This window comes from Pipistrellus kuhlii, unplaced genomic scaffold (assembly GCF_014108245.1).
Source record: "Pipistrellus kuhlii isolate mPipKuh1 unplaced genomic scaffold, mPipKuh1.p scaffold_m20_p_33, whole genome shotgun sequence".
In the NCBI taxonomy this organism is placed as follows: domain Eukaryota; kingdom Metazoa; phylum Chordata; class Mammalia; order Chiroptera; family Vespertilionidae; genus Pipistrellus; species Pipistrellus kuhlii.
Window position 1 is genome coordinate 5,304,005 of NW_023425533.1, and position 12,215 is coordinate 5,316,219.

Consider the following 12,215-nt stretch of genomic DNA (forward strand, 5'->3'; position numbering starts at 1 on the left):
CCTGGTTTTTTGGCCAGGATAAACATAGGCATAAGTTAAACAAAATGTTAAACTCCAACTCTAGCTTGGTGTCATTGATTGAAAAAATGGAGTAACTCTGGCAGGTTGAGATAAACTCAAAAGTATATGAAGATATGGGGGCTGAAAGTCAAATAACACCAAAACAAATTAAACAAATTTTAAAATTTTGACAACCAAAAACACTAAGGTGCAGTCTCATTATTTGTGTGTGTGTTCCAATAACATCATTTTTTTAGATACTTAAATTTCATATCATTTTCAACAGCCACGGAACAACATTCTTTTGATTTTCTTTTCAAATAATAAAAAAGGATAAAACCATTCCAGCTCATCGACCTTACAAATAAAGGTGGTGGGCCAGATTTGGCTGCAGGCCACAGTTTGCAGACCCCTGTTCTAGGTGGAAGAACAGAGAATTTAGTGACCAGACCTATTACTCACACATCAAGATAGAGACAGACAGGAATAGAAGTGTAAGTCCCTGATTCCACAGGAGTGGTCAGGGAGCTGAGAAATCAGAGAGCTGAAGCGCCTGTCCTGAGGAAGTGTCCACTCCCTCACATGGTGGGACTTTGTATAAGGTGCACGTGCAGGATTTCCTCTGCCCAGTTAGGTACTCAGTTGCTTTCTTTATATCTTCTCAGTGGGCAGAAGTTGGTTACCAGGAATTCCATGAAGTAGGATGTGCACACTTCCTGGTTATCATGCAGAGCTGAAGGGCAGTCACCTACATTCTGGTCCTGCAGGGCCTGAGTGATGAGGACTGTGGCTTGGCTCAGGTAGGCAGGCTTGGCCCTCCTTCCTCATCATCTTCATCCTCCTGGCTCCCAGGGTTCCTGGTACAGACTCTCAGACTGCCTCCATTGTTTTTAAATATATATATTTTATTGATTTTGTACAGAGAGGAAGGGAGAGAGATAGTTAGAAACATCGATGAAAGAGAGTCATCAATCAGCTGCCTCTTGCACACCCCCTACTGGGGATATGCCCGCAACCAAGGTACACACCCTTGACCGGAATCGAACCCAGGACCCTTCAGTTCCCAAGCTGACACTCTATATCAGACTGCCTCCATTGTTGACAGGTCACCTATGTGGATAGGATTAGGGTCTTTGACCCCTTCCTTCAAGAAAAGTCAAAGAAGGCAAGCTTATCTCAGCAAGACAGGAAACTAGACAACTCCTTAGTGCTCCCACAGTTAAAGAAAATATCCAGGCTCTCCTGAGAAAGACTGGATGGCAGGATGTCTGCTGACACCTCCAACTTATCAAGGCCCCTTTTCTCTGCAGAGAGTGTGGGGTAACCAGTAAATATCAGGTGGCATATGGGGCTCCTCAGGGAGCAATGTGGGGTTCAGACTTACATAGCAGAATATGTAAGTCTCTGGATAACTTGGAGGGCCATATCACTTCCCTACCACAGAAGGACTTGAGTTGAGGGCTGTTGCTGAGTGCAGAGATAGGCAAGGTAAAATGAAGCAAGTTCTCTTCCCGCTTTCACAGCTCCTCAATCACAGAGGCTTCGAATCTGCCAAACACATGGGCCCTGGGGGAACTCCTCCACGTGGTGGTTTCAGTGGGTGTAGGCCAGGTCTCTGTGTAACTTGCAGAAGTCACTGTACTACTTCCAGACCACCACCTTTTTGACATCCTCTGGGTCCCTCTTTGAGATGGACTGTGCAGTCGGTCATTTTGCACTCAGTGTAGGCCTTAGGGTGGGTCCAAAGATCAGAAATTGTGTAGTGCCACAAGACGTTGTCCCTTGTCATGACAACCCAGCCAGGGAAGAGCTAACTGCTGGCCATTCTCACTATTTTTAAGCTGAAAGCCATAATGTTATTCAAACTGGATCAGAACCTCTTCTGAATTGATATGGGTTTCAACTTGAAAAGCGATGGCTAATTGTTCCCCTATTTTAATTCTCCCATTTTTTGCTAAGTGATAACTCTGACATTTTAGCTAGGCACTTAGCCACACTGAATAAAAACTACAATTCTTGTTATCAATTTCAGATGAGTATGGCCCTGAAACTAAATTCTTGCCTGTGGAATATGAGGGAAAGTGATGTCTTTAAGTGTCTTTAAATGGAGGGACATACTATTTTTGCCTAGTTTCCAATCCTTTCATTTGGAATAAATATATAATGGCTGGAGATAGAGCAGCCATTTTGCACCATAAGTTGAAAATTATATGTTGAGAATGATAGTGCAACAAGACCTAAGGAACCTTGTTATCAAGGAACTGCCATACAAGTCTGAACTGCCTACATTGACTTTTATATCATCTCAGGCATTGAGTTTTTCATTTCTAGATATTCTAGTTGGGAATTTTTAATGTCTTTTATGTCTTACTTAACAGGTTCAATCTTTCCTCTAGCTTCTTAAACATTTGCAAAACAGTTAAATAACGTTTGAACATCTTTGTCCACTAATTCTATTGATATAATCTGTGTTATTTCTGAGTTGGTTTTGAATGATATTTTCCTTATTATTTCTTTCCTTCTTCTTTTGAATGCCCAGTAGTTTTCAGTTGGATGTCCTATGTGAATTTTATCTTATTGGATATTTTGTATTTCTATAAATAGTCTTGGGCTTTATTCTGGAACACAGTTAAATTACTTGAAAACAGTGTGATCTTTTCAAGGCTTTTAAAAAATCTTTATTGTTGAAAGTATTACATATGTCCCCATTCCCCACCCCCCATTGACATATTCTAGTCTGCTCCTGTCTCCTGTGTCAGGTCTTCATTACCCTATTATCTGTGTCTATGGGTCATGCATAAATGCATACATGTTCTTTGGTTAATCTCTTCCCATTCACTCACCCTCCCATGCATTCCTTATGAGGTTCCACAGTGTGTTCCATGCTTCTAAGATCTATTTTGTTCATCAGTTTATTTTGTTCATTCGATTCCACATATAAGTGAGATCCTGTGATACCTACTAGTATCTTTCTCTGACTGGCTTATTTCATTTAACAGGTCCATCCATTCTGTTGCAATGGTAAGAGTTCTTTCTTTTTTATAGGTGTATAGGATTTCATTATGTAAATGTACTATAGCTTTTTTATTCACTCATCTGCTGATGGGCACTTGAGCTGTTTCCAAATCTTAGGTATTGTAAATTGCACTGCTATGAACACAGAAGTGCATATATTCTTTCTGACTGGTGTTTCTGATTTCTTAGGCTATATTCCTCAAAGTGTGATCTCTGGGTTAAATAGGAGTTCTATTTTTAATTTTCTGAGGAAACTCCATGCTGTTTTCCACAGTGGCTGCAACAATGTGCTTTCCCACCAGCAGTGTACAAGGGCTCCCTTTTCTCCACATCCTTGCCAACACCTGTTGTTTATTAATTTGTTGATGATAGCCATTCTGACAGGTATGAGGTAATACCACATTGTCCTTTTGCATTGTATCTTTCAAAATATTAGTGACTTTAAGAATTTTTCATGTGTATCTTGGCCTTCTGTATGTCCACTTTGGAGAAGTATATATTTAAGTTTTTTGCCCATTTTTAAATTATATTTTATGTCTTTCTTTTGTTAAATTGCATGAGCTCCTTATATGTTTAGAAATTAACCCCTTATAAGATGTATCATTGGAAAATATGTTCTTCCATACAGTGGGCTTTCTTTTTAGTATATGTGCTGCCGAAGCGAGCACAGTGGGCTCTCTTTTTATTTTGTTGATAGTTTCTTTTGCTGTGAAGGAGCTTTGTATTTTGATGTAGTCCAATTTATTTTCTCCTTAGTTTCCTTTGCCCTAGGAGATGTATCAGTAAACATATTGCTATGAAGGATGTCTGAGATTTTGCTGCCTATTATGATTTCACCACTTACATTTAAGTCTTTTATCCATTTTTTTACATTTAATTTATTTTATTAAAATAACAATTCAGATAACTGTGTTTTTTTTTTTTTTTGGTCAGGAGCAATAAAAAGAAAATTAAAACCCAAATCATCAAGAAAACCTGTATTCTGGCTTCCTTGCATACACATTATGACTGTTGAGACACAGGCTGGCCAATGGCCCCATCCCATAGGGGCAGCTCCTGAAATACAAAATTCAGCATGATGGAAGACTGCTCCCTGAGAGAGCGGAGTCATGGAAGGGGTAGGCTGGGCACCTCTTCTGGAAAACCATCCCAATGCATTGGAGACCTCCATGAAAAAGGAAGGGTCCCCAAACTCAAGTTCCAAAGTGCCAAAGCAGACGCTTTTAGGTGGCCATGGTCTCAACAGTCCTGGGCTGTTTGGTGCATTATGTGCAAAACTACCTATTTGGTACCACATCACTCACCATTATCTGAAGAAAGTCCTTCCTGTGATAAGCATTCCTCATAGGAGCTGATATTCAAAGTCCACGTGTCCCCCAATAATTGCTGGTCTGCCTACCTTCATTTTCTCTCCAAGTGCTTTTCCTTGCCCCAAAAGTACTTGTCTAGCCGATGTCCAGGGTCCCAGATCATATATTGCCATCAGCAGCCACTGGTAAATCTGGAGAAGGCTCAGCTCATGAGCATGGAGAATGCAGGTAGGGAGCAGGAGAAATTAGCATGGTAAATGGCTTCCTTCTCCCAGGACCAGAAAGGGTAGAAAAGAAGGCAGCATGAAGTAAGGCCCTGTGAGTAGTCTAGAAGGTCCTTAGCAGCAGCTTCTCTGAAAACAAGCTCTCTCCTCCCATAGAAAGGGAGCAGAAAGATGGTGCCTGCTGACTTCTCTTCCTCCCCTGGTGGCCTGAGTATAGGTGCAAATTCAGCTAGAAGACAGGCAGTCTAGGGGAAGTGGTCAGTGTGCAGGCATTGATGTCCTCGGTGTGGCCTGCCCGATGCAGGGATGGCTCAGAAGCACTCCTGTTGATTTTCGGTAGAGAGTGTTGGAGCAGCTCAATGGACAACAGGATCTGGGGAAAAAGAGGCCTCTCTTCCTTAACTTTCTTCACACAGTCAGCTACAAGCCACTTCATTGCTTTGGGGCAGTTCTTGCATAGTTTACTAAGGTCTGGGGAGGCATACCCTCGGCCTATCATGAAGATGATCTGATTTCGGTTGTTGATGTGAGAGTAAGGTAGCTCCCCTGTCATGAGCTCATACAGCACAATGCTGTAGGAGTAGACATCAGACTGGAAGCTGAAAAGTTTGTTATCCTGCATTCGGATCACCTCTGGGGCCATCCACAGGAGAGAGCCGGTGGGTTGTTCAACCTGCTGAGAACCACTCCAATGTGACTTCACTGTTGCCAAACCAAAATCTCCAATTTTCACCGTCAGGCCTTCATGGAGAAATATATTGTTGGATTTCATGTCTCTGTGGATGATGTTCTTTGCGTGTAAGTAGTCCATTCCCTGAGCTGTCTGCAGGGCAATGTCAATCAACTGGAACATCTGGAACTTGGTCTCTTGGACATGCAGGTGTTTGTAGAGGCTGCTGCCCTCACACCATTGGGTCACAATCGCCAGGTTGTCCTTCATCATGTACCCTATAAAGAGCAGAATGTTCACGTGCTGTGTTTTGTGCAGGACAGCCACCTCATTCCTGAAGGCTTGAAACTGCTCTGGTGTGGGATCAACAACCTTCAGGATCTTTACTGCAACATCTCCATGCCACTTGCCCTTATAAACAGTTCCAAAGGAGCCTGACCCAATCCGAGTGGAGAGCATCACTTCACTGGCTTCTATTTCCCAGTAATAACTTGAATCTCTCTGTCCATGAGGCCTAATTTTGTTTTGCTCCTGGGTCCCAGATCCCGGTGCCCGCTCTCTCTGTGCCGGCATGGGGCTTTTGGGCTGTGACCAGCCCACTGGGCTCAGATTGTTGGGGCTGCTGGATAAGGCTGAAGGTGAGGCTGATTCACCGTGACTTCGGATTGCATCCTCAATCATCCTGCTGTCCACAGGTAGGGTAGTGCTGACCATGTGGACATTAGGTGTGGATGTCGACTTCTGCCTCTGGGAGAGGGAACCTTCAGAGGAGGGGCTGGAGGTGTTGAATGTAAAGGCGTGGGGTGTGGAGTATCTGTGCTGGGAACTAACAGGCATTTGGGAAACAGACTCTCGCATCCGACGCATTGTCAAAGAAGGCAGTGCTGGGACCCCACTATCACCAATATTGGAATTTGGAAACAATAACAGTTGTCTGACATTACTCCAATCCACACATATAGTAGGTACTTTGGTGCTACAATGCTTGTGAAATTTGTAGCCACAAGTCTGACATCAAAATCTATTTAGCAAGAACTTCTGACACATGTCACAGAAGGCAAGCTTCAGGAAGGTCTTCTGAGCAAAGTTGTGGGTTGTGAGAGGAACGTGATCCAGGAAGTCTACTTGAAGTTTTTCTCCAATCAAGGAGGCAGCATCAGTATTCCAATCTAAATGTGCTTTTTTACCTTTGTGTTCATGGAGAAGTCTGAAAACTATGCAGCACTCTGGTTGCAGGCCCCTCACCTTGAGTGCTTTCATAAGGCAGTCATGCAAGCTCATTCCATTTCGTACATTGACTACTGTTCTTTGCTTGTTTGACAAGAAAACACGGATAGTATTGCTTGTCTTAGAAGAGTCCATAAGTTTGCCATCATCTGATGCTTTGTGCTGATAGCCAAACTGCTGAACTATTGTGGGGGAAATGCAGCTGGGGCCATCAAACACTGCATCTTTGAATCCAAAGCCATTGCTGATAGTCTTCCAGGCCCCCTGAATGTGCTCCATTGATGCAGCTTACACAATACTTAAACCTGAAGGAGCCAGGGCGCCTCTGAGTCCCATAGTCTGTCCTGTGGCAGTGTCTGGCCCGCTCCTCCTCCCTGCGCCTGGTGAGGGAGCTGGAGGTGGTCACATTCGGTGCGTCTCCAGCCCAGGGGATGACCCCAGGCAGCCCCCGAATCATCGCGCTCCTGCTGCACACCTCAGGGCACACTCCCCAAAGCCCGGCCAGCTGGTCATCTTTGGGGGCCCAAGGAGAGCGGCAGGGAACCCTCCTTGTCTCACGCTCCTTCTCGTCTTACTCCCTCCATTTAAGATGGCGGCCCCAGGGCCCACCAAGTCTTTTATTCATTTTGATTTTATTCTTCTGCATGGTGTAAGTTGGTGGCTTAGTTTGATTTTTTTTTTTGCATGTATGTGTCCAATTTTCCCATCAACATTTATTGAAGAGACTTGTCTTGACTCCGTTGTATGCTCTTGTCTCCTCTGTCAAATATTGAATATAATGGCTTGGGTTGATTTCTGCGTTCTCTGTTCTGTTCCACTGATCTATATGCCTGTTCTTGTGCCAGTTCCAGACTGTTTTGAGTACAGTGGTTTTGTAGTATAATTTGATATATGGTATTGTGACCCCTTCAATGTTGTTCTTCTTTCTCAAGATTGCTGTGGCTATTTGCTTGTTTGTTTTTTGTTTTGTTTTGTTTTGTTTGTTTCATATACATTTTTTGAGAGTTTGTTCTAGACCCATGAAATATGTTGTTCATATTTTAATAGGGATTGCATGACTCTATAGATTGCTTTGGGTGGTATGAATGTTTTAATGATATTGATTCTACCAATTCAAGGCTTGTTTTTAAATTCATTAGGCAAATCTAAAATAGCTTTGAATGTAGGGCTAATTTGGCACCACTATTAAAGCAAGACCTTTTGAGTACTCTGATGATATGTGAATTGAAATTTTCAATTCTGGCTAGTGGGAACCAGCTATTCCTAGTCTTATGTGATCTCTGAAGATTTTTTTCTTCCTGCTCATTTTAGGTGGTACTTTTCCTGGTCTTATATACAAGTGTTGATTAAAATTCAGCAGAAGATTCAAGGTGGATTCTGCAGATCTCCAGAGTTCTCTTTCTGTTGCAGCTCTTTACCTCAGTACTCTGTCCTACAAATTCTAGCTGCCTTGGTTTTCCCACCTTCTTGCTCCTCCTAATCCATCTGGCCTTACCTAGGTTTCTGCTCCCTGCATCACTGCCTGGGACCTCTATCCAGGCAGTAAGCTGGGATAATCCTAGGGCTGACCTTGTTTCTTTCCTGCCTCTCAGAGATCTCTGTTTTTTGTTGCCTGGTTTACAATGTCTGAAGAACATTGTTTTCATTTTCTCTGATTTTTCACTTGCTTCAGGTAAGAGGGTAAATCCAGTCCCTGATACTCAATCTTGGCTAGAACAATGGACTTTTACACCAGAGAGAAATAAATGACTGTATTATCTAACCTACTATTATTTTGCATTTTCTGTCATTTGCAACCAGCCTAACAAATACAGAGCCGATCCTTGATTTATTCAGAGCAGTTTCTGACTTTAATACAGAGAAGCTAATAGTTTTAGAATAACCAGAAACTTGATTAGCATCCAAGTAAAGTCAAATACCTGAATGAAAACTGAAATCTTTGTCATTTCCTATGAGAAGAGTAGTGCTTAAGCAGGCAAATCAATTCCAGTGGTGCCAGTTGACACAATGAAGTAAAATTTTTGCTTAGTGAGGTTATTTTTTCATTCATTTAGACAAAGCAATTGGAGAGAAGCTTATTCAATAAACTTTCCTTGGACACTTACTATAGTCTAAGCAGCTATATTTTAGGGATATAAATATGTTTAGGCTGGGACAGAAGTATATCAGCAGATCACAAGTTAGATAAGAAACCCCTTATTTAGAATAGCTCATAAATTTGGCTAAGAGGCTTAGTGCCAACTTTTTAAAAATATATAAATATCATCTTTTATTTTTTCTTTTATTTAGCGAAAATGCCTTTTCAACCAGTGGTTTCTCAATGAACCATATAAATTATGATTTCAATAATAAAGTAATTTATACTTTTAGCATAAAGTAGTTTCTCCTGGAATAGGATATTCACACAAACTGAAAGTTTTACTAGTATCAATGTAATGGATAAATAAGTTGGACACCACCCTAACCACATGATTAAAGTGAACATTACCAATAATGAAAAAAAAAATGACATCATATTCCTACTGTTGGGAGGCACTGAGAAGGACATAGCATCATAGGGGGAAAAACACACGTTTAACCTTAATGTATTAATGAGAAATAATCAGACAAATCCAATTGAGACACATTCTGCAAAACAACTAGCCTGAACTCTTAAAAAATATTAGTCATAAAGAAAAACAAAAGAAAAGATGAGATCTGGGGTTCTAGATTAAAGAAAACCAAAGAGACTGATAACTAAATGTAATGCATAATATTTTATTAGATTTTGCATTAAAAATATCCAAAGCTATAAAGACATTTTTGAAACATTTGGGAAGTTTGAATGAAGACATTATATCTATAAATTAGAGGCCTGGTGCATGAATTCATGCATGGATGGGGTCCCTCAGGGTGGCCTGCAGAGATTGGACCCCAGCTCCTGCCCCCAGCCTCGCAACCTTACAGCTTTGTCTGGCACCCCATCTTGGCTTGGTGCTGCCCCCTCACCAGCTCCACCATCCCGACTGCAGGGCAATTGATTGGTGTTGGGCTCCCCACCCAACTCCCTCAGCGCCTGGAAGCCAGGTGGCGACCTTGCTTCCTGCTACCACCACTGGTTGTCAACTGTGGATCAATTGGCTGGGTGATCACACCCCTGCTAACACCTGCCTTGCCCTGGCACTATCTGCTCACCTACTCCATCATCCCACCGTTGTCCCGCTCTCGTTGTGGCCCATCAGGGCTAGCAGTGCCTCCACTGACCCCTGCTACCAGTACCAATGTTTCACATTGCCAATGCTCACCAAGTTCCATGCCACCCCCCTAGTAGTCAGTGCAGGTCATAGTAAACAGTCAAACTCCTGGTCTCCCAGTCAAATGACTGACCGAGGGGACAATTTGCATACTAGGTTTTTATTATATAAGACTAGATGCCTGATGCACAAAATTCATACATGGGGGGTGGAGGACCCTCAGCCCAGCCTGCACCCTCTCCAATCCGGGACCCCTCAGGGGATGTCTGACTGACAGTTTATCCAGGCCTAAACCAGTAGTTGGACAGCCCTCTCACAACCCAGGACCACTGGCTCCTAACTTTGCACTTGCCTGCCTGTCTGATTACACCCAATTAACCCTCCTGCTGGCCTGGTCATGCCCATCATTCCCCCCTGCAGGTGTAGTCACCCCCAACTGCCTTCTTGGCCTGGTTGCCCCTTAGTGCACCCCCTGCAGGTGTGGTTGCCCCCAACTGCTCCCCGCCAACCTGGTCGCCCCTCACTGCCCCCCAATGTTGGTCTGGTTGCCCCCAAATGCCTCCCCCCGTGGGCCTGATAGTCCCATGCAGCATGCTGCTCAGTTGTTTGGTCACCCCTCAATAATACCCCCTGCTGTCCTTGTCGCCCCACACAGCTCAGTCATTTGGTTGGTTGCCCCTCACTAACCCCCCTGCCAGCCTAGTCACCCCACACAGCCTGTGGCTCAGTTGTTTGGTCATCCTTCACTAACCCTCCTGCCAGCCTGGTCACCCCACACAGCCTGTTTGGTTGTTTTGGATATGATGGTCACTTAGCCTTTTATATATATAGACTAGAGGCCCAGTGCATGAAATTCGTGCATGGGAGTATGTGTCCCTCAGCCCAGGCTGAAACCTGTCCAATCTGGAACCCCTTGAGGGATGTCTGACTGCCAGTGGGATCAGGCCTAAATGGGCAGTCGGACATCCCTCTCACAATCCAAGACTGCTAGCTCCCAACCACTCACCTACCTGCCTGCCTGATTGCCCCTAACTGCATCTGCTTGCTAGCCTGATCACAACCTAACCACATCCCTGCTGACACCTAACTGCTTTCTTGTTGGCCTGATTGCCCCTAACTGCCCTCTCCTGCAGACCTGGTCACCCCCAACTGCCCTCCCCTGCAGGCCTGATACCCCCAAACTTCCTTCCCCTGCTGGCCTGATTGCCCACAACTGCCCTCCCCTGCTGGCCATCTTGTGGTAGCCATCTTGTGAGCACATGGGAGTGGCCATCTTGTTTGTTGGAGTGATGGTCAACTTGCATATTACCTCTTTATTATATAGGATTGTATCAGTGTTATACTTACTGAGTGTGTTGACTATACTGTAGTTATATAGAAGAATGCCCCTTTATTCAGAAGATTCTCACTCAAGTATTTAGGGGTAAAGAGTCAAAGTATCTGAAATTAACTTTCAAGTTAATTATTTTTATTTCATAAAAATAAAGTAATAAAACTAATATGAACAGTATTAAGAATTCATATATCTAGGTGAAGGGTATTTATGGATGCTTATTGTTCTACTATAGGCCCAGTGTATGAAATTTATGCCCTGAGGTGCGAGGGTTCCCTCAGCCTGGCCTGCACCCTCTCACAATTCAGGAGCCCTCACCAGCTGTGAGCCAGCCTATGACTGAATGGTGTTTCTCCTGTGGAAGCGCACTAACTACCAGGGGGCAGCTACTGTGTTGAGAGTCTGCTCCCTGGTGGTCAGTGTGCATCATAGCGACTGGTTGTTCTGCAGTTCGGTCAACTTGCATATTAGCCTTTTATTATATAAGATTCTTTTAACTTTTCTGAAGATTTGAAAATGTTTGAAATAAAAAGCTGGTGTGAAAATGAAAAGCTTGCGACAAGTACAACAAAGTTTCTCTAATCCCTACTATAGATATTACCTTTGGCTTTACTGAGAGGTTTCATGGGAGGCCAGACCATGATTTGTAGGCAATAACCAGAAGCTTATCTGTACCTCTGGGCCTTTAAGTTTCCCCATTATCTGGAATATCCTAAACCATTACTTTGTATACCATCTCCCTCCCTTTTTCATGTATTAAAACCATGCTCCCTGAATAATGCCCATACTTTAATTCTCACTGAATTTATATAAACTTAAAAAACAACTGAATCAAAGTTAGTATTCTGATTCTAGTGGTGTGTTGGAACTGGTATAAACTGGCTTGTACTGGCTAGCACTGGTTTACAGTAGCCCATCATATTGGTAGTTTGAAATCAGCCCTAGCAGAAGTATTTACAACATGAATACCTGTGCATGCTATAGGATCCCTGTATCCCCTATCCCAGAGCCAGTGGTTAAACATTCACCAGAACACTACTGAGTTTAATTCTTAACCTGTGAGATGTATCATTCAGACATTATAACTGTTTTACAGCCTTTCAAATGATCCTGAAATCATCTGATAATTGCTAACTAAATATCTATAATAATAAAAGCGTAATATGTTAATTAGATTGGACAGTCAAAAGACCTTTGGACAAT

General features: G+C 43.1%; 2 protein-coding genes and 1 pseudogene across 2 annotated transcripts in view; all 3 read right to left on the reverse strand.

The window, feature by feature from the left end:
* The window catches only part of COL4A6 (collagen type IV alpha 6 chain), a 467,370-nt gene that overhangs the window by 212,480 nt on the left and 242,675 nt on the right, over window positions 1–12,215 (reverse strand). The gene's annotated exons all lie outside the window — the stretch shown is intronic.
* Window positions 1,097–1,789, reverse strand: LOC118731838 (annotated as a pseudogene).
* LOC118731837 (RAF proto-oncogene serine/threonine-protein kinase-like) lies at window positions 4,441–6,893 on the reverse strand. Its single transcript, XM_045570486.1, is given in 2 exon segments — window positions 4,441–6,406; window positions 6,520–6,893. Coding segments are annotated over 2 exon segments (1,704 nt in total). The 5' UTR covers window positions 6,596–6,893; the 3' UTR covers window positions 4,441–4,778.